The sequence below is a fragment of the Buteo buteo genome, chromosome 7, assembly GCF_964188355.1.
Source record: "Buteo buteo chromosome 7, bButBut1.hap1.1, whole genome shotgun sequence".
Classification (NCBI taxonomy): Eukaryota; Metazoa; Chordata; class Aves; order Accipitriformes; family Accipitridae; genus Buteo; species Buteo buteo.
This window is the reverse complement of record NC_134177.1, coordinates 10,813,118-10,835,510: the sequence shown is the minus strand read 5'-3', so window position 1 is coordinate 10,835,510 and position 22,393 is coordinate 10,813,118. Positions and strand designations below refer to the sequence as shown.

General features: G+C 36.8%; 1 protein-coding gene across 3 annotated transcripts; it reads left to right on the top strand.

The window, feature by feature from the left end:
- Positions 1-620: 620 nt before the first annotated feature.
- KNG1 (kininogen 1) lies at positions 621-20,575 on the top strand. Of its 3 annotated transcripts, none has more exons than XM_075031486.1 (11): positions 621-875; positions 3,785-3,895; positions 4,871-4,955; positions 7,418-7,590; positions 9,311-9,418; positions 11,505-11,586; positions 12,709-12,875; positions 14,350-14,457; positions 15,437-15,526; positions 17,089-17,245; positions 17,654-20,574. In XM_075031486.1, exons 1-11 carry the CDS (start codon positions 681-683, stop codon positions 17,851-17,853), a joined length of 1,476 nt encoding a protein of 491 aa, XP_074887587.1. In that variant the 5' UTR covers positions 621-680; the 3' UTR covers positions 17,854-20,574. The 3 variants fall into 3 exon arrangements, with proteins under 3 accessions (XP_074887587.1, XP_074887588.1, XP_074887586.1); XM_075031487.1 differs by having other exon boundaries at positions 17,089-17,239; positions 17,654-20,573; XM_075031485.1 differs by having other exon boundaries at positions 17,089-20,575.
- Positions 20,576-22,393: the final 1,818 nt, after the last annotated feature.

Genomic DNA, 22,393 nt, shown 5'->3' with positions numbered 1-22,393 from the left:
CTGAAAGGCTGAAAATTCTGAGTCCCTCAGATAATGTGAATGGGTACAAATCTCCCCAGCAAACAATGGTCCTTTAGTTCTGACAAAAAGGAAAATTCCCTAACAGTGAAAACTACCATCTAAAATCTTTCATTTTCTCATCATTCATAATTATGAGTGCCAAAGACTTTTTTCAAACATGTTCTGACTTCTCAGAACTATTGCAATCTGAACACTGAACAGATCTATAAAATTTACAGGGTGGTTGTCCAGAATCAGAACTTCATTGCCACTGTGACCTTCTTGGGTGTTTTATTTAAGCCTTCTAAAATTTATTCTCAGTAGCAGTTTAGATGTTAAGAAAAGAAGCCAGAAAGCTATGAACATTCTGCTCTTTTGCTCAGGGGCCATCCTTCTTAGTCTAAACCTGTCCCCAGCTGCAGCCATTTAGCCTGTTACCTTGATGGCAGGTGGATAACCTTAGTGTCATTCTGGTGACCACACAAAGTTTATTTACATAAACTCAGATGTTTATTTGCAGTATAAACAGGGTATGATGAGAACCAACCAACCCCAGCAATCCACTCTTTCTGTTTACTTAGCTATTGCTCCTGAAAAACAGCTAAAACACTGTCAGACATTCCTTTTCCATTTGGTTTTTAAAGAGCCTTCTAATTCAGGGGGCCTTTTCTTGTCCAATTATGAAACCTTTCATTGTACTAGCACTCTGCTGTAGTTTTTTCTCTAGCAGAGCCACCCCTCTTCCATTTGAGTTTTTGGACTGTGATGACCCTGATGTCTTTAAAGCTGTCGACACAGCACTGAAGAAATACAATGGAGACAGAGCAACTGGTAATCAATTTGCTCTATACATGGTGATGGAAGCCAAGAGAACTGTAAGTAGACTTTACAAAAAAAAAAAAAAGTTAGAATTGTTTATGCCCTCTGAATCAGATTATCTTCATCTTGTTCATAAGAAAGCAAGTATGACAGCAAAGTGTCTTCCAAAAATCTTTTAAAAAATCCAAGAAATGACTTGCACAGTAAGATACTCGTTACCATGACAAGCAGGGATGTATATTATGTTCTTATCAACGGAACTGTGTGTGCTGGTGAATTGCTTGTTAATGCAAGGATTAAAGAATAGAAAATTTCTATCACTAATACAACTTGTCTTACTAGTCCATTCCGTTTTCTCCTTTCTCTGTTGGAAATTCTACCCTTTTCCATCATCACTAAGGTTTTCAGATCAATGACAAAACCACAATTACTGAAAAACCTGAATATTATCTTGACTTGGGAAGAGCTGGTATCACACATAAAAAAGAATGACCTGATAAAATTTGGCAATACTCTGAATAAATTGTTTGTGAATATTATTTGATTGACACTAGTCCTGAGTCACAGATCTATCTAAAAGCACTAGGTGGTATTTTAGTCAAACAGGGTGACAGCTAAAATTACAGAAAAAAAGAATGAAACATGATCCTTTGCCTGGAGTCCTTCTGTATAGCATTAATCTAACAAAGGAGTATTTACCTCTGAGAGGCATACAAAGATGATATTACCATAATAATGACAACCATTACTTTACTTGAAAACAACATTAGCAATTTTTTCTACTGGATTGGATTTTCAGATGTAAAACACAAGAAACCCAGTGTCAGAGAGAATATTTTGCACTCCAAAATAACAAGACACTTTTACCCAGATAGAAATTGACCACAGAAAGGAGATATCAGTTGCTAAAAGCCTTACAGTAAACTACGCACATCTGCTGGCACCTACCCTCTGGGTTTCCTGTTTTCAAACTGGGGAGATTTCAGCATGTAGTGACAAAGACTAAAATCTGGCAAACCTTTTATACAATTAATATTAAACAAATGAATAGTCCCACTGTCTTCACTGAACTACACACATCCTTAACAATAGCCAAATGCAAACATCCTTATATCAGAGCTGTAACACCACTTTCCTTTTGCTGATGTTACCAAAGGACAGATATTAGTTTCAGTATTTTATCTTAAACAATGTTCTATTTTTACAAATACATATTTATTGCAATTTTTATTCATCTTTCCTTCCCTAGATATCCATCTTTCCTTTTCTTAAAAGATGTGAGGTGGGAATCAATTATCACTTCGAATCATTGATCTGACTATAATGTTAAGTAAAAAACAGAGAAAAGGAATCTGCAATAGAGATTGCCTCATATTCGATATTCTTTTTCTAAAAAGCGTATAGATTTTACTCATCACTAGTCTCACAATGTTGAATGCATTAATTAAATAGCTGGTTATTACATATTCATGTACATTCATTATTGATAAGGTAATAAAACATAAAAGCTGGCTGCTGAAAGACTGAACCTGCCCCAGTTAAAGGCATAGCTGTTCATAATAATAATGAAATAAACCAACAACAAATAATATTCAGAAACAATGTCTTTTCTCACTTACTTTGTTTACTCACTGAGCTGACTTATTGCAGATTTAAAACACTGTAATAGAGAACAGAATTCGGCTCCTTTTAAGTCCACATCACAGATAGTATAATCTGATGTAGCTCCATAAATGTCAGTTTATACCTGCTGAGGATTAAGTCCATTATGGTTTTTTTGAGACCCTTTCATCCCATTTTAGAACCTGCAACCATTATATTGGGTACCTCTACACCTCTTTGTAGTTGTAGCAGTACATAACAAGAATTGAGACAACACAGAATATAATTCTGTGTCTACACCGGTGTAAACCCAGTATATTCCACCCACGTCAGCTCAGCTTCTTTTTCTTGATACCACTAACGCAAGAATTATCATTTAATTCTCCCAGCAGTATCATTTGAGGATAACCAGTGTTAAAGTGCAGCAACTGCCTGTGTTTGTATTTGAAAAGGCATATTGGCTGAGCATTTTTAGTGGCTGTAAAAGATTAGTAACTTCTGGCTTTATATCTCCTATAAAGGATGAACCCCAAACCTTGCAGTGTGTTAATGTTACCTGTAGGCACAGGCTTACTACTCAGTTTATGGCAAGGAGAAAATGACCCCTTCTGATTTACCAGCATCAGAAACACTTTCACTAGCCAGACCAAACTTTGCTTAATACTTTGTCTGTATTTCATCTTACGGGATTCCTGAAACTACCCTCATGAGCAGTTTTGCCTTTAATGCCTGTAGGAAAACTGCAGGCACCACCACAGGCTGTCTCCAGAGCATATGCCTTCCTTGCCCCTTTCTTCTGAGTAGGCAGGGCAGTTAAGTACCCTGTTACCCCAGAGTAAAGGCAGTTTGGGCACTGCCAGGCTGCCTGAGGGTTGCTGGCTGCTGTTTCTGGGCTGCCTGTAGAGTTGTACAGAAGGGAAGTAGACAGATCTGGGAGGAGGCCAAGAGTGAGAGTGAGGGAGTCAGACTGGAGCACAGTCCAAGCTGGTAATTATGCTAACCATTGAAGCAGCAACCCAAATTTGCTTATTTGGAGTACATTTGAATATGAGTATAAAACCTAACCACTTCTTTCTGGTTTTAAAACCCTTGGTACTACCAGTTAAAATGAAGGTAGTTGAGCATACCATATCTATTGTATCAACTTACCGTAATTGTAGGTAAGGCCTCAGTAATATAATTAGATAAGTTAATTATTGAACTACCAAGATTTGGGAGACCTTGCATGGAGGCCAGCAGCTAATGTGAAACCATACTATAAAATATAAGGTAACCAATGGAGAGTATTTACCTTTTGAAGCTCTTATCTTTTCACTTGATTTATTACTATGCAAATGTTGACAGGCATATTGTTTTTATGCAGGCAGGTCCTGACACACAATTCTATATGAAATATCGAATACATGAAACCACTTGTGCCGCTGAAGAAAATAAACTGTGGCAAGATTGTGATTACAAAGTACCTGCAGAAGCTGTAAGTATCTGTCCTCTTTAAAAGCTCTCTGTACAGAAACATCAGCATAATGACCAGGACTGCACTTGCCTGGGGAAAAATATAGTAGAGAATTTAACCGTTTTAGCTGTGTTGCTTTTGAGAGCTTATAGGCTAAAGTACAGTACAGAAATGTTTACAACTCGAAAGTTAACCATTATAATCATAAGTTTACCATTATAATCCTGAATATGTGCAGAAGGGAACATTTCAGCACTTCAGTATAAAGGTTCTCAGTAAAGTCAACGTAAGATACATGCACTGTGAGAGTGTGAGGGCTGCAATACTTTGTTAATTATGTATAATGGAAACTTGCACAACCAAATTGACTTCAGATCTGCACCAACAAAAATACTGACATGGAAGCCACTATGGCAGAAAATTTACTAGAGGGCTTTTAGCAGTGCAAAGCATGTCTGGCTCATGCTACTAGAGAGCACCTAGAGGAGGTACAATTGGGGCACAGACAGCATGCAGGAACACCGCACATTTCCAGTGGAAGTCACTGTTATTTCACCCAGTACACAACGCAAAGAAAGGGTTGATGGTGATAATACCATTTGAATCGATGTCAAATGCCATGGTCATTGCTGCATATCTTGTACTAGCAGAGAGACAATTAGGTAAATACACAATTTATACAGACTATTTATGTGGATGTGTTCATTTCCATTATTCTGACGGTAAATTCTTTAGTTAATTAATACGCATCAATCATGATACAAAGCAATCTTTCAAATTATCTGCTCAGTTCATCCCCTACTCTTCCCACAATCAACAAAACCATTCCTTTTCCAGTAATAAAACAGCAAATTAGACATTACTACAAATGTACATATGAACTTGTTCCCTAAACTCAACTTGCAACTGTCAACTTTGTTCAATAGCTAGAAGAATATATAGCACTGTATTTTTCTTCAGCAAGTTTAAGACAAATGTTGTCATGTATTTTTGCAGAAAACAGGAGAATGCACAGCTCAAGTTCACATGAATAACGCTGAAAAAACAAGTAATGTTTCGCAAGATTGCAAAATTTTTCCAGGTATGTAACTGTTTGGGGCAGCATTCAACAAGTACACTGACAAATAAGAATGAGAAAAATACAATACTGAGACTTTCAGGTAATTTTAAAGGTAGGAGCCCCTCATCATTCTATTCAGACATTTACAGATAATCTTCCATAAGCAACTACATGTTAAAGATAAAATTTCACTTCACTGTTATACACATATAGGCTAAGTCAGTGAAATACTGGCAGTTTCTACCTAGGGTAATAAAAACCGACACATGCGTGTGTAGTAAGTTTCTTCAAACACTGGAATTATACCAAGTTAAAATGAATTTGCTTAAGACCAAAAGCATATCAGTAACTTAGAAACTAGATACAACTTGTCATGCTTTTATTTTCTGTCCTTACTTATTCAAGTATAAAATTGTGTGAGAAATTATTAGAAAAAACCTTTATATGACAAAATTGTACCTTAATTTTCTCAAAACTAAAAATGACTAAATTATTTCTGTTAAAGTTTACCAAAACAAATATTTATTCCCAACCAAAAAAAGGACAAAAAAAATTTTCATTTACAAAATAAAAATCTAGCAGCGATATAATTATGTAAGAGACACTATATCTTTTAGACCTTAACAGTAAGCAGTACTACATTTCTTTTCTGTAAGACATGCATATATGACTATTATGTTCAAATAATAATTTCCTTTATTAGAAAGAGATCACATTGTTTTAAAGCTTTGCAACTGAGATCTCTATGTGCCTATGCCTAGTCTTCATGTAAGACATAGCCAAGCTAGTTTTAAAATACCCATCTAACTGGTAGCAAGCAGCTAAGTGCATATTAACTACAGAAATATTTACCATGATTTCTAAGATGTTTAGCAGCTTATCTTTGGGTTTTGTTCCTAGTTATCTTGTTTAAAGCTTAAATGGCTATACCTCCAGCCAGTGTCCTTCTAGGAACTGCAGTACATACAAACTCCATGTTCTGCTACTGAATAAACGCTGCTTGGTTTAGATGCATTTGTAGGGCAATAGTGACATCTAGTTGCCAGCAAAAGGTGTGTGAAACCCACAGAGAATGCATGGGAAATTTGCATTTGAATCTTTGCTTAGAAAGCTAAAAAAATACATAAATTAAATGAATCATGTATTCAGCCTAAGCAGCTCATCTTTTCTTACCAAGTTATAGCAACTCTGAAAAAAGAATACACATTTGTTCAGCACTTATGAAAATGCTGAGACCATAGTTGGTTTAGAACTGGGTATACTGTTGTTTTATTATCTCCCGTGTGATTACTCCCTGAAAACATGGTCACATTTTTCTGTAACATGTATATATTTGCCATTAGTGAGTCAAAATAAGTGATGCTAGAAATACGAAGGGCCAGACTTTGTTCAAGTACCCATTGGAGAGCTAAGACTAAACAGTATTGCTTACACTGAGATATTCCAAAAGTACAAAGGAGCCAAATCAAATCCAAAGGATTCAAACATAAGGAGTGAAACAATAGACCTTAACCAGTGAGGGATTTCCCCACCATGTTAGCTACCATACTTTTCAACCTTCTCGACGGAACAGTTTGATCACACTGACCCTGGACTGGTTTCCTGGCTGGTTCAAGTTGGCATAACTCCATTTAAGCCAGTTTATGCCAGCTGAGGATCAGGCACACAAATTTTACTTCAATTCCATAGAGACCACATACTGTCCCACTTTCATTCTCAAGCTCACTGAATCATGAAATTAATTTATGTACTGAACTATAAAATTAAATTATGAAAATCCAATCCATGATTACTAGAAAGGAAAGAGAGTTAATAGGATTAGTAGTAGGAAACAGAAGTTTGAGCATCCCCATCAAGCTTGTCTATCCACAGCCAATCCAGTTGCTTAAGCCTGAAGGTACCACCAAGTGGTAACTGGCAGCCACAGTGACTAGCAGAGGGAGTTCAAACAACACAGCAGCAGAATAGTTCAGCTACAGTCCCTGAGGAGCTCAGAGTCAGAGCAGTTCACATGGGTGAGCCAAAACACTCCTGTCAAAGTCCCCATCCTGAAACATGGTGAGGACAGTAAGCAGCTGCACACAGTGGGTGAGCTTTGAAACATTTGAATAACTTCTCCTTAGTTGTAGCTTCCACTGGTTCTTCCCTGACTGAATGATAGGTGACCCTTCCTTAGTGGTGTCAAAACTACATGCAAGGTTTTTCAGAGATTGTATGACTCCTGAACTCACTCTGAATGAAGTGTGCTGCTGAAACCATGCCTGGATCCAAATGTCATGGATGGCCCCCTACCCCCCGCAAACCAAAGCATGTTTCTAAATACAATTAATGTCTTTGCAGGCCCTGAAACTGAAATTGGGATTTTGCTGATCACTCCAATTAAAAGCTCACTGAACCTTTTCTCTCATTGCCAGACAGGAAAAATTAAAACCTGAGACTGTTTTACATGAAGCCCTATGTTTTTTGGTTTGTTTCTTTTCCAGCGACACCAAAGATAACACTTACTGAGGCTACCTGTCTTGGATGCTTCCATCCTATACCAAGTGACAGTTCAGAAGTGTCAGAAATTCTGAAAAAAGCCGTTCAAAAGTTTAACAGGCACAGTGCTGAACTTGCCCTTTTTAAGCTGGTGGAAATAAAAGAAGCTAAAAGACAGGTTTGTCTATGATTTTTCTCTAAACTTTACCAAAAAAAACCAACCCCAAACCAGGTACCTTAGTTGTTTTATGTACACATTTCTGATTTTAAGGTGGCTTATATTTCATAATAAAAGCATATGAAATGCACACAGAGTATAGACCCTGTATATAATTCTCTTCATTTATAAGGAATCATAAATGGTTACCTGCTGGATTTTCTGAGCTGTCAACTTCACAAACTGATAGTAAACATTTTTTTCTTTATCTGCAGTTGCATCTAACCAGTGTTTAGCACCGGTTTATTTGCATTCAGTGCTGACACAGGCATCTTATGTCATCTCAGATGCTCTCGGGTATTCCGCTTGGCCTCTCCCTGAAGCTCCAGCAGGAGCAGATCTCTCCTAGGTTCTGTGCCAAAACTGCCAGCCTGCACAGATGTCTCATATACTCTACAGCCTCTCAAACAACAGCCGGCATCTATGTTTTTGCAATGCAATAGGATCCATATGTCATCAGCTGCTATATGCTATAGAATGGGTAAACCCCATATAGGAAAAATGGGTAAGAAAAACAAAAAGCCAGCATGTCGCTTGCTTAAATATTTCTGCATACAGAAATATCTGCTTTGCAAGAAATGACTGCTCAGGTCACAGAAATTCTGTGTCATCTGGTATTTCATGCAACAACTATTTCCCTGTGAAAGGACTGGTGTGTTGTTGCTAGAAAGCAAAGTTTCTTATTTGGTTTTTAACTGGTATATAAGCTGACACCAAATACAGGCCCTTTTCTTTGAATGTGTATGTATTTACTTAGCCAAAAAGCATCTTCTGGTCTCGTGTCAATTTGACCCATGATTTAATTCAGACTGTCCTCTTTTTATTTACTGGTGGCAACGATCCTCTTAGCTGAAAGACAAGCTTACACAACATTTAAGCCACATGACAAAATGTCACAGACAGACTGTAGTCCAGCAGCTAGGAAGAGAACCATCATGTCACTTCTGGCAAACAGAGCCTAGTCGGAGCCCTCCACTGTAACTGATCTGGCATGGAAGGTTCATATATTTGATTCTTGTTTCCCCTTTTTAGTCCAACACTACCTGACCCAACACTGTGACATGGAGAAATTTCATGGGTGAGAAGCAGTAGCCACAGTGAGGAAAACTGAACTGCTTTCTGGAGAGAAAATGAAAAAAAGAGTCACAAATCTGGACAAAACAGTGGGTGGGGGAAGGTAAAGCCCAAGGCAGACACAATTATAGGTAGATGATAAATGCAGGACACTCAATAACAAATTATGCCAGCAGTATAAAGTTACATTATTCAGATACTGTTTTACTATGTCCCCTGCTCAGGAACATAGGACTTGCCAAGCTGTATTAGTGTAGTCATCTATCTATACCAGCTTCCTGTCACTGGGAGTAATATGTGACAGATACTTTGGAGGAAAGTGCAAGAAACCAAGCATTATGAGGCTGCAGGCTTGCCAGGAGAAGTGGAATCCAAACACAAAGTGCTCTTCTAATATATGCATGACTGACTTTGTTTACTTTTTGTATCACAAGGACAAGATTTTTTTGCTGTCCATGAACACTCTACGGCTCAATGATTGCAAAGTGATTTAATGGATGGAAGACATTAGAAGAGTAGTTTTGCTTTCTTTGCTAATCACATTTAACAGTCTAACTTCCAAGTTTGTATTGGTTTACATAACGCATCTCCTAAATATCTGTTGCAGGTGGTAGCTGGATGGAATTACATAATTAAATATGAAATCGAGGAGACTAATTGCTCCAAAGACCAGTTTCAAGATTTAACTCCAGAGTGCAAAACTACTTCTAGAGGTGTAAGTAATCTTCAAAATCTGTTTATCAAGAAAATATCACATTAACAAATAATCATTGAGATCTGACTCAAGAAAATACTTATAGTCCTGCTTCACTTTGTGAATGAAGTTTAAATCCAGGCTTATAGATAACTGTCTATTCATGCAATTAGAACATGAAACATCCATATCTTCTCCTGAATCAGCAACTAAGATGACCACTGAAATGTTTACAGATTACTCTATAGAATCTAAATAGTCTCACCCAAATAATAAATCCCTTGAGAAGTTCCTATCCAGATATTTAAGGAGTCACTCAGGTACAACCCAAAAACCAATAATTAAAATTAGCACCATTTTTCCAGCTTAGGACATATTTTCCAAGAAAAGTAAGTAGCTGAATTATTACTTAACCTCTACCACAGTCCAAAAAAGAGAGCTTCAAAAGAAATTTACTAACAAACATACATACTCTAGCTAAACTGCTGCAAAACCAGGTACTTCCTTGGCTTCTTTGACCTGGAACAGAATTAACTGTACCAAAAATAGAGGGTTGCTCTCTCAACCAACCTCCCTGAACCAGCTCACCCTGGGATCAGACAAATGCTTCTGCAAATACAAGGTAGAGGGCAGGAACGCAGAGTCATAATGAACAGTGGTGGTAAATGGGAGGGAAGGAACCACAGGAGTCCTGACTCGCATCTGTTTCAGCTGTTGTGAAGTGCACTGTTGAGTGTTGCATTCAAGAGCCTCTCCTGTTCAAAAATTACTCCTTGGATGTCTCAAGAATGTTTCAGAATGTTTCAGAAGCATTGATCAAAAAAGGAAAGAATGACAACACTCTGGTAAATAATAGGAGAGTGAGAATCAGCCTACCTAAAGCAAATCTATTACCTATGCTTGCCCTTAAATCTTAAGCCTTAAGCTCATTCATGTACTGCTTTGATCATGCAGGGTTTGTGGGATTGGATCTTTATCACTTATCCCCTGAACTGTTAAGGAGCCTTGTTAATAGATCATCAACAGATATTATTAGAATATGATATTCCAAGAATATTCTATACCTTAGAATGACCAAATTCCATGGAAAATGTTTCATAACTTTATTCAGCTCTGTACTATTAATTTTGAAATGGGAAGACCAGAATTGCACCCTGTATTCAACATGCATGTGAACCACAGAGCTATAGTGGGGCATAATGTCATCCTCTCTAACCTGGAAAATAAGCCCTGACGTTAATTTTTTATTATTTTTCTAAACTACTACTAAGCAGATTTTTTATGGTCGCCATTTTCAAGTATCTGTCATAGCCCTAAGATCTTGATCTTGAATTGTAACAGTCTTCCTTCTTATTCTACAGTTGATTAGTTTCCTTTAGAGTCTTTGATAAGGGACAATGAAACCTTTTTGAAAATCTACCTATACTTTATCAACAGGTCTCTTTACCCACTTTTGTTGATGGTTTTGAAGAACTTTGACAAGTCTGCAAAATACAACTTCTGTTTACAGCAAAACCCCTGGTCTCTTCTTGGTGTATTCATGCCCCCTAGTTCTTTCTTTATTACCATTTCTAATTACTTGAATGGTAGAGACATCAGTTTTATGGGTCTATAACCTTTTTAAAACAGAACAGGATCAACATCTGCTTTCTTCCATCCCTAAAATATGAAGGCAATTTTAAGCAAGGCATCTACCACAGTTCCTTTAGAACACCTGAGCAAATACAAGAAACTCGGTAATATTTGATTTGTTAATTGCATAGTCTTCTTTTTAGTCTTTACAGTTTGAGACAGAAATTCTGGTGAGTTCTCCATAAAACAGGATTCTAGGTTGTAAACCTCCCCATTTCTTTCTGTAATGAACACATACAAATAGTTCATTTAGCTTCTGTTTTACAGTTTTATTTTCTCTGAGTGGTCCTTTTGAACCCTCATCCTTTATTTGCTCTGCAGACTGTCTGGCAGGCTTCTTGCTCCGAGTATATTGAAGGAAGGAAGGAATTGTTAGTAGTATGCTTGACTTATTCTGTTAGCAGGAAGGTACTAGGATGTGAGCTTGTTCATTATTTCTAAATAATAAGGAGCTCTTTTGGATTTTTTACTCCAGCGTGTAGGTAAATGTGATGCCAAAGCATATCAAAATCTTCACGCAGAGATCATAGACATTGCAAGCCAATGCAAGCTTCCAGGTATGTCATAGGCACTATCAATTTTAAAAGTTCTGCAATTTTCAATGTTCTTTACAATTGTAAAAAAAGACAAAATAAAAATGCAAGAGATTAAAACAGATAATAACAAGAGAAAGTAATTCTTCTGGGACCAAAAGAGCACTGCTTCTTAATGAAATATTAACACAGATTTTTTTCACTTCCTACAAGTATTTCATATGCAGCTGAAAGTTACATTTTATCATTTGTATACTGCCCTATTTCTATGACATGGAGCTGGTTGCTGACTCTCATTTGGAGATTAACAGATACAAACTTTAAGAGTATAACTGTCCTACAAAAATTAATTCCTTTTCCACCACAATGACAAGCAAGTTAATATCACATTGTTTAAATAAGTAACTTCTAACTTTTCAAAGAGCTCCCATGTATTCTTTTGAAAAGCAAAGGAGATGAGGACTTTAAGATTTTGTCCAAAATTGGTAATTCACATATTGATACTATCATTGTTTATTTCATATTGCATGGCTAGACTTATATTTGATATGTTAGAGGCTTTTTTTTTCCTAGTAAATAAATTATTTAGAATTGATAAGTTCATTACAGTCAAACCCCCAAATCATTTTCTTATTATTACTTTTTCCTCCAGCCATCTATTTGGACACAGATTATCACAGCTCCAGAGCTTTAGAACAGGGAGTATAGTACCACTCCATGTAGTAAGTGCTGCATTCTCACCCATTCAGACTTGTTTTTCTTCCAGAAAGGATGATATTCCTCAATACACTCATTCATTGCCAATAACATGCACCTCTTTGTTTCACCTGATTCAGGTCCTTCCATATTTGTAGATGTTCCCTTTCTTTATTTGCTAGCTACCCGCAGCTGGTATACATAATTCTTGTTTCTGTGAGAAAACTGTTGTTAAGTGTCCAGTGCGACACTAGGTGCAGATGCAGTGCTCTCTTAGATAACCAAGATATGATAATGGTGATCATATAAAACTCAAAGATATTTTGGGTTCATTTGATAGACCCAAGTATGAAGCATTGCAGAAAGCAGGAGTTTATAACTGGTTTTCCCAGTCTTTATCTCCATTGAATCTTTTGTTCCTTAGATCTGAAGTCTGTTGGTTTCTTTCAGTTGAGGACACGGTAATTCCTGCCACTCGCAGTGGTTGTCCGAAGACTATCCCAAAAGACAGTCCAGAACTGAAGGAACTACTGAAGGTTTCTATGGAGAAGTATAATTCGGAGAGCAATGATGATTTCTACTATAAAGGTGGAGAAATAGAAGCAGCGACAGTTCAGGTTGGGATATACCACAGAGATGAGAAACAGACATGGCAGTGTTATTGGTCTGAGCTGAATGTTAGCTAAAGTTTGTATTTAGATTTGAAATAATGTTTTTCTTTAAGTGTTGATACATGTGGTAACTGAAATATCCATGCACTTTTTCTTTCAAAATTGTAACCATCTTGGCTTGCATTCAGAAATTATTTAAATATCTCCCATCTGTTGATTTTTTTATATTTCTTAAAACATGATTGTAAAAGCATGGGAAAAAGGTTGACTTAGGGTATCTGATTTCTGTATATCTACCCCACTCTTTACCAGCCTTTGTAACACACCTTAGACTTTTAAAGTAGAAAAGTGGAAAGTACCCACCTGATCCACCACACCAATACTCTGCATATTTGCATATTCTTTAGGCACTGTCCACCCTACCATAGCTGTAAGCTCCAAGAAATGGGGCTTCCCAATTTCACTTAGAAATCTGTTAATTTATATACTGATTCTGCTGCTAATAATACTCCAGCTAGATTCACAAGAGAACATCTGTGCATAACTTAAGATATACAGATAAATAAAACAGAATAAAGAACAAGGAATCAAGAGGATAATATTAGTCAGCATTTGCATTTGCCTTGTTTACTGTTCCAACATATCAAAACAGAGGTTTAGGACAGAATTGAAAATAAGACAGTGGAGTAGTTCAGAAAATACTTTGTCAACAACTTCTCCTGAGCTTGAGGGGTACCACTGGAGAAGGCACTAAAAGTACATCAGAGTTTTTCTGAATAACTCACGTTAGCTTACTAGTAATATCTGTGCTTTTTCTTCTTTTAAACCTTTTTTCTTCTTTTAAACCTTTTTTCTTCTTTTAAACCTTTTCATATCGTGATTGATATTAGCATGCCTACATTTTAAAAATAGGCTTAAAAGAGACAGAATTTCATGTTTTGTCTGCTGTCTCTGAAGCAGGATATATTATCTTGGGCTCTGTAAAAAATACCAAGAGAACTCATACCAGGCACGTTCCTGAACCCATGCAGTTTCTCTCCTTAATGCATCTGGCAAATATGTTCATTTTCAACTGAGCCTGTTCATCACACACTTCATTTTACTCACATTCCACTTTTCTTACATCATATTTGGCTCTCTACAGTGGTATCTCTAATGATTTCATTTGTTATTAATGAAATTACTACAGGCATCCAATAAAACAAAGCCAAAACTGTGGGCCTGATAGTATTCTGACCTTTCTGTTTCCTTCAGTTTCAATGCTGGAATTTTTGAGAATGGGAACTGGAGTAAATAAGTAAGTTGATTAGAAGCAGATAGGTTTGCTGCCAAATATTTTCATACTGTTCTTAACATATGTTGTCCCAGTGGTCAGGACTTATAGAATATAAATAGCATAAGCCTGTAGAAAAACATCTTTCCCATGAACCCTTTTCAATAAAATGCCTTTACCAAAAAAGCCTTCTTGCTAATTTTTCAGGTGGTTGCAGGACAAAACTACCATTTAGTATTTGCAATCCGGAAGACAAACTGCTCAAAGACAGAGTTTGAAAAATTTAATGAAGACTGTGAAGCCACATCAGACAGTGTAAGTAATGATGATGTTGCCAACTGTAATGTTCCTAATGGACAAATTCATTTGCACCAGAAATTATAAACACTTAAGTAAAATCACATCCTGAGTTCTGCTACCTCTTTCAGTGAACTTTTGTTTCAACAAGAAGGACACATTTCACTGTTTGTAACCCAATCCAGTGACAATGTTAGTAAAACATGAAGCTTAAACTGAGTCACTCCAACTGCAGAATCAGTGGTCACTGCAAAGCGAAAGGAACTGATAATAATGAATCAAAGAAAGGAGGGGAGGACGCTGCTGCAAAATGAAATGGCTGCAATACTCTTGTCTCTGTGGACTTGCAGCTAAGGAAAACATGAGACTGGAGTGTTACTGGTGTGCAAAGGAATGATGTTTCTGAAGTACATGCTGGTGATACTGGGAAAACATGCTCCAGACACTGGAAAGTAATGCTGATAGGGCCAGGAACCATTGGCAAGGGAGTTGGTGAGAAAGAGAGGCTTTATTTCCCTTCTCTTTTCCCACCACACGAACAGTACTTACCTGTGAGATTTTAAAATCTGTTAGTGCGGCAGGCACAAAATAAACAAAAATTAAAAAGCCTTTCTCTCTATCTCAATTTCCCAGTTTTTAGCAGGAGAAATACCATCAGCAAACAATATTTCTTAGGAATATCATTAAGATTAAACAGATACGGCTCCAAAAGTGCTAGAGATGAAAAATCCAATTTTTCAAGGTCCACTCTCCAATCCAAAGTTGAATTAAAGTGTTTACACAGGCATACTATAACCACAAAAATCTAAGCAGTGATGTTTCCCAATACAGAAGTCTTCATCACTAAGATGGATTTTATAGATATTTGGGTAAAGTTCCAAGTATATTTGTATTTTAAGGTATTACTAAAAAATCATAACTTTTTTCATGCACAACTCCCTTCCTTTGTGTCTGATGTCTTGTTGCCTTAACGTGTTGATTTTTGTTTTGTCAACAGGCACCACTGCCATGTGAAGCACAAATTCACGTGATCCCATGGGAGAATAAAATCTTTCCCCAAGTTAACTGCTCTAAAGAACGCTCAATGGTATGATTCCTTTTCATTATTCATCATCATAAATAGAGCACAGAACAAAGGCTGTCATTAAATTCTTTATCCATTCCAAATTATCTCATATTTTGTACCAAAAATAAAGGAACACATAGATCTTTTAACAACCTTAATAATGCCACACTCCTCCCTTTCACCCTCTAACCTCAGCAACTTGTTACATCAAGGTCAGTTTCATTACAAGGTGAGACAGTGGACAACACAGTGATTACAGAAATAGAAAGGCAATAGGACAGAAAGAACATTCTGCCTGTTGACTGCTCCTTTGCATTATCAGTTAAGCTTTAAAGTATCAAGCCCCATCAGCTCCTTTGAATTACTATTCATACTAGGTTTAAAAATTGAGAAAAAAAATGTATTTGGCAACACAATAATTATACCCCACAGATTTCAAAAGCATCTGCGAATCTTTCCATATTAGTAGAGTAGCAGATCTCCTGCCACAAGTTGTCAATCTCTGCAGAAAGATCTTTCAGTTTCCTTCCTGCCCAGCTCCACGATTAACTAGCCCTGAACATGGGTCAGTTTGAAAATTTCAGAATGGAATATGAATCTTTTTTTTATTATCAGAACTTTTTTAGTTCGGATGATTGCAGGTTTTTTAATAAATACAGGGACTCCCATGTTCCCCAGTGAAGAAGAGAAGATACACTGAATAAAGTGAGATTGATTAACCTGCATTCCTAATCAATAACTTCACTGTGCTCAGCACCTTCATAACTACCTATTTATTCATTATGTATCAACTAATAAATGTCTCTCCTCTTCATTTTCACTACAATATTGTATTTGCATCAACTTTCAAATTTAGCTCCATCCCAAGCAACCCTGATTTATGGTTAGATAATGATCAGACACTTTGGTGGACAGAAATTAAACCCATGTTGGATAGTGACTGTACAGCATGCATTCAGTCTTTGTCTTCCAGTTGAACAGCAATGGGGAAATAGAGATTACTCAGTAAGAACTGAATGTTTCATATTATCAGTTTTAACCTATATTTGTTATTTCTAAGCAGTCTTATGAAATGCATGTGACAAATCTAGAAAAAAAATTTAATAGTTACATTTCATATAACAAAATGACCCAGATCTTTTGTATATTCTGGTATTGAGACTACTCAGAGATGTATTAGCCTTTAGCATAAATTAGTTTTATACATTAGACTGTTATACTCTAACAGGCGCAGGGACATTTAGTCCTAGAAATCAACTAACTGTATTGTTCATAAATTAAAACCACTACACGTATTTTCCTCTCTATAGTATTATTCCCATATTAAACTGACAGAATTCCAGTGATATATCAATTGTTCTTCTAACATGTAACTGCTAAAATACTCTGGAATTATTTGGGAGGATGTTTATACTTCCATACTTATCACAGATAGAAAAGATAAATATTTAGTTTACTTAAAAAATCTGATATTTTTGCTAAATGACTCATACTGCAATGAGCCAACTTCTGTATTTCCCAAATCTGGAGCTATTTTTTCTTGTTCATGTAACAAATATGGCTATTATTGCAATGTTTTTTAGACTGTACTTCTAAGAAGGCCTCCTGGATTCACACCTTTGCGAAGCTTTGCTACGCTAAACCAGCCAAATGAAATTTCATGCTCTGATGAAAATGAAGAAGGGCAAAGACCTGGCAAAGAAATCAGAAAAGATGGTGGACAGGAACCAGAAGGTGAAGGTGAACATGAGCATAAACACAGGCATGAACATGAGCATAAACACAGGCATAAACATGAGCATAAACACAGGCATGAACACAGGCATAAACATGAGCATAAACACAGGCATGGATATAAAAAGGATCACGAGTCTGACAAAAGGCATAGGCATGAAATTGGTTGTGGGCACAGAACTGGCCATGGGTGTGGGCATAAAAAGCACGGTAAAAATGGTAAACATAAACACTCAACCCCCAAATCTTCTCAGGAGTCCAATGAAAGGGTTTTTAATCAAAACGAAACCCTCCCATCATACAGTGCTGAAACAGCATCAGAGCTAGTTAATCCAGGGGTTGCAAGAAGGGAAACCAGTACACCTGCAGAACCACTAACTCTTCCTGATACATCTTTATTTAATGGGTTGCCAGATCGCACAGAATCTCTTCTCCCCAGATGTCCTGGAAAGCCATGGAAACAAATCATGGACCTTCTAGCTCCTTCTGGTTTTCCCAGAGAATTCAAAAATGAAGATCTCTTGCCTTCTGCAGTAGAAAACATCAATCCAGCAACAGAAAGCTCAACAACTCCCCAAACCAAAGACTTTGATATCTCAGATGCTTTACTATAATTCAAATATCCCAGGATCCTCTTCAGAAATTATACATAGAAAAATAAGAAAAATACTGCCTTTTGAAATGTACAAAATATGAAGAGGCAAAAGCTCCTATTCTGTTAGCTAAGATACTCAGGTAGGTCAGCAGCACTTCAGGGGACCTAAGACCATATGGCAATGCTCTGTATTTGCATATATTTGCAAAGATGTAAATCAGACAATGGCACCAATGATTCAGAACCAGGCTAGTAAAGGGACAAGGCAAGTCAACAGCCTTCTGCTGCAGAAGTTAAAATTGTATCTCATCTGCCTCAAGTTGCTATAAGCACAAAGTGAATCACTGCATCAAATCTCACTGTGTTATGTTTAAAACAATGGCACAAAAAATTTCGCAGATTACATGAAGAATCTCAACCAAATATGTGTAAGACAAAAGCAAGCCAATATAGAACAAGGATGCCTTTCTTAGATATCTGAAATAATATTTCTCTAATTTACTGGAGTGAATCTTTTAAAGAACAAAATAAAATAAAGGAACCAGTTTTACCTGCCAATTTCTTTAAACAAGTTGATATTACCACCAGCCTATCACTAGCAGGTTGTTCTGTTGAATGCGATAACAGGGACAGCTGAGAGAATTCTAAATAAAGCAGGTTTATTATTCCCTATGCATATTATGTTAACTACACAGTAGAGGCACTATGACTGAGAGATTTTGATATGGCAGAGGTGCACAAATATTACAGATCAGATTACAAAATTGCAAACACTTGAGTTACCTAAAATTTGTCTGCCTTCTTCCATTATTAGGTTGTGCATAATTTAGAGACTGGACTGAATTTTCTATTCTGGGTAACTTCCAAATGTTAAGGTTTTTGTGGGATACATTAGCTAAAAAGCGCCAGATATTTCTGGCAAATTAAAATGTTTTCCTTCTGTGTGGATCCAATAACTTATTCAGCTGAAAAAACACCCAGCAATAAATAAATACTTTAATGCCAGATCAGTTCACCAGTTTGAACCACTACTTGGTCCCATAAAAGGTTATTGAAAGGGTAAGGTGCTACAAATGGGAACACTTCACCAATTTTGTTGTAAAAGACCACACTGCTTGAAACCACAGCATAAGTATCCTCCAACACATCTGTAGAGACAAAAAGGATATTCTCTGAAATTGTTCATCCCAGCTGCTGGGATTGCTGTGGCATCAAGACTATATACTCAACAGATGGGGATAGGTCCTTCTTTTGTGTACTGTGCTTCTATTGCCATCAATTCACAGGTGAGGAAGAACTAGATAGATGAAGACTACTTAGAGAACGCAAAACAGATGGATCAACAGGATCAGGAGGTCTTGGCACAAAAGGTCCAGGAGGATTGAAGGAGAAGATAGCTACAAGGAAAGGTCAGAAGACATAGAAGTGGAAAGGACAGAAGCAGGGTGGAACAATATGGACAGGGTGAAAGGAACGAGAGAGAAAAGCAACTTAGTGGCAAAAATGGAAAGAGAGTGAATGGGATGGACAAGTGACATGGTAGAGGTAGCATGGCCAAGAAGCAAAAAAGGACAGGAACTGGAGAGTGGACATAAGAGCAAAAATAAAAAGCAAAAGACCTATGCAGGAGGGTCTCTCCAATCATGACAGGACAGTCCCCTAGACATCACAGAACTGAACTCATACTTCCTGAATCTAAACATTCCCTGACAGCATAGGCACATTTCCCCTCTCCAGTACCTGGTTCCTACAGAGGTAAACAACCTTCTGTGTTCAGTTACTTCCTCAGCTCATTTGGTAGATAACCACACTGTGAGTGAAAGAACTCAGCCCTGCTGATAATCCGTGTTGAGGGAGAATCACTATGATTTTGCACATGCAATTTCTTCTTCTTCATTTTTTCTAATTGCATTAAAAGCTGCATTAAAAGCTACATTAAAATTATATTTTAAAAGCCATAAAGTCCAAAATTAGAAACTGTCCCTGTGAGTATAAATTCAGCCTGGTTATGTGCATTTAAACATTTTTTTAACACGGTGTAACTGGCTGCCATATAGGCATATATTAGATAGATAGATAATTGTCTCTCATGACTGGTGATATATAATCAGAACCACTGTACTTCCTTTCCTTTTGAAAACAAAGTTACCAATCTTTAAGAAGTCATACAACTTAGCTGGAGCCCCATTTTAAGGAAAGATAAAATAGTAGTAACTCCTGGATCTATCACTAATCAAATCCTTCATTTTTTTCTTTCATTCCTTTCCTTGCAGGATGAAATGCAAAGTCTATCTTTTCTTTTTAGCACATGACAAGTGCTAAAGCAAAGTCTTGAGAGTTATCTTTAGTTGTTTGCTTCTTTTCTTTTTTTCTGAATATTGACTGGTATGATTTGGGCTATTACTGGGAACTCTTTGTGTATGCTCTGTTATTAAAAGGCGTATAAGCTCAAAACAGATTTTCTTTAAATTACTGTAGAATTCAAGTAATTCACGCAAAATTACAATAAAAGAAATAAAGATGCAAAGATGAGAAAAACAAAGTTTTCTTCCCATCTCCGATTTCCCTCATCTGAATGAAAAGATAGTCACACTCTAGGCATATTTTCCCCTACACAGCACACATACATGACCACAAGTAGTGAGACATAGACTGAGTGGTCAGAGCAGGGTAATAAAAGCCAAAACTAGATTCTTGACTGCCTTGAAGTTACCACATGCTATAGCGATGTGAGGTTTCATTAATGTTTAATACAAAGGTGACAATTTAAATTTTGGCTTCTTGTTTTTATAATGTACAAAAATAATTACTTTTAAAAAAATCATTCTGGAATAAAAATCAGTGTGTTCCAGTCTAAAAGTTTTGAAACAGAATGTTCTGGTATTTTTAGAACGGAACATTTCAATTTCTCATTGACATGTTCCCAGAGAAAGTTTTAATTATAACAAAACAGCACTTTCTGATGGAAAAAAGATGCTGTTAGAAAACTACTGACCAGGCCTGCTTCAAGTCTGCTGCTGAAGAGCTCTGCAAAACTACCAGTTTCTCCTATTGCTGGACTCACGCTAGAGCGCTCTATCAGTGCACTGCAGTGCTTAACAAGTACTTTTCTCCTTGGCCAGCAGATGGCAGATTTTTTGCCACAGGGTTTTTATGATCTCCAAATCAGGGTTTGGTGATTGCCAGGAAAGGTTTAGTAGGCTTAACATTCAGCGTTTTTCTGGGTTAGTAACACTGTAGATAAAAACATCACATCTGTGCAATCTGTTTTAAATATTAAGTTCTATCAATAGAGCATAAAAAATTTGCCAGTTACTTCTTATGAGCAAAGTGTATAAATAATGCTCTAAATGCAATTTCATGAACACTAAAAATAATAGCTAGTCCTGCACCAGAAAAATTGCATTCTTACTGATACAGATAATCGGAACTAGGAGTCTGGGATATGAAAATTTGTCTGAATTAAAACTCTGTTCATGATACTGCTGAGATCCAGAGCCACCTGATGGCCATTTTGCAGATGTCTGGGTTTAATGAGCTCTCTCTCATTCATTCCATCTGTGACAATGAGACAAAATATGTATTTTAACTGACATATGAAAAATTCCCAAGCTTTACTATGGATGGCCTATTGGATTTTTGCTGTAATTCAGACATGACCTTTTAATCACACTTGGCAATTCCAATCATCCTCTAATGCTACATTCACATAGTGTAACTAGCCATCAGAGAGAGATGTGCAGGCACCTGACAACAGAAAATGGGGAGAATTAATGATGAACACTGGCATTTGATAAGACATAAGAACCCATTTCTTTCCTTGTTTTCTCAGGTCTCTCAGCCAGAAAGATAATTGCTCCCAATTTAGGGAGGATTTATCTGAGGATAAATGGGTCTAAGTGGCTGCAGAATTAAAAATTACAACACTGTATGGCCATTGTCATATAGACAGAGCTGTGCCAAATCCAATGTACAAATTCCTCCAATATTCTTTGAAAACAATGGGGATAGATATTCTGTGGTCAATTCTGTGACCAGCTACTCACACAACTCCTAATTCTGCTGTGTTTACAAGACTACATTAGTACAATTCAGTTTTAATTAAGCTTTAAGTGAAGTTCATTTGGTAAAATGTAATTAATAACACAATGTTTCTACTGCATTCTAAAATAAGAGAAAGGCTGCTTTAAGGAGGAAAGAGAGAAGGTTTTCCTAATTGGGTAAGGCATCTTGCTACAATGAATGCTAGTATTACTGCTATTCCTGAAGGTTTCAATCTGCTGCTCAGTGAAAACCAAGCATAAGCTCCAAAGGAGTAACTCCCATCAGTATGGTGTAACAGGGATTATAAACTTGATAGAGATTCTTTTCTCTTCTGCCATGAATACTGACAATACTGGTCTGTGAGTTGAAGATCAGGCATTAAACTACTGGCTTCACACAGCAAACTATTTACCTTGCTGTTTCAGTTCAAAGTGAGTCACAGAGAATCAGAATTCCCCACAGAATCCAGAGTCATGCCAAAGAAGTATATTTGTTTTAAAACTGAACAGAAGTCA

Excerpts from the sequence above, each read along its gene's own strand:
- KNG1 (XM_075031485.1), top strand. The coding sequence starts at position 681 with ATGAAACCTTTCATTGTACTAGCACTCTGCTGTAGTTTTTTCTCTAGC. Across the intron at positions 4,956-7,417 it reads AGATTGCAAAATTTTTCCAG|CGACACCAAAGATAACACTT; the intron begins GTATGTAACTGT and ends TTTCTTTTCCAG. Across the intron at positions 14,458-15,436 it reads GTGAAGCCACATCAGACAGT|GCACCACTGCCATGTGAAGC; the intron begins GTAAGTAATGAT and ends TTTTGTCAACAG.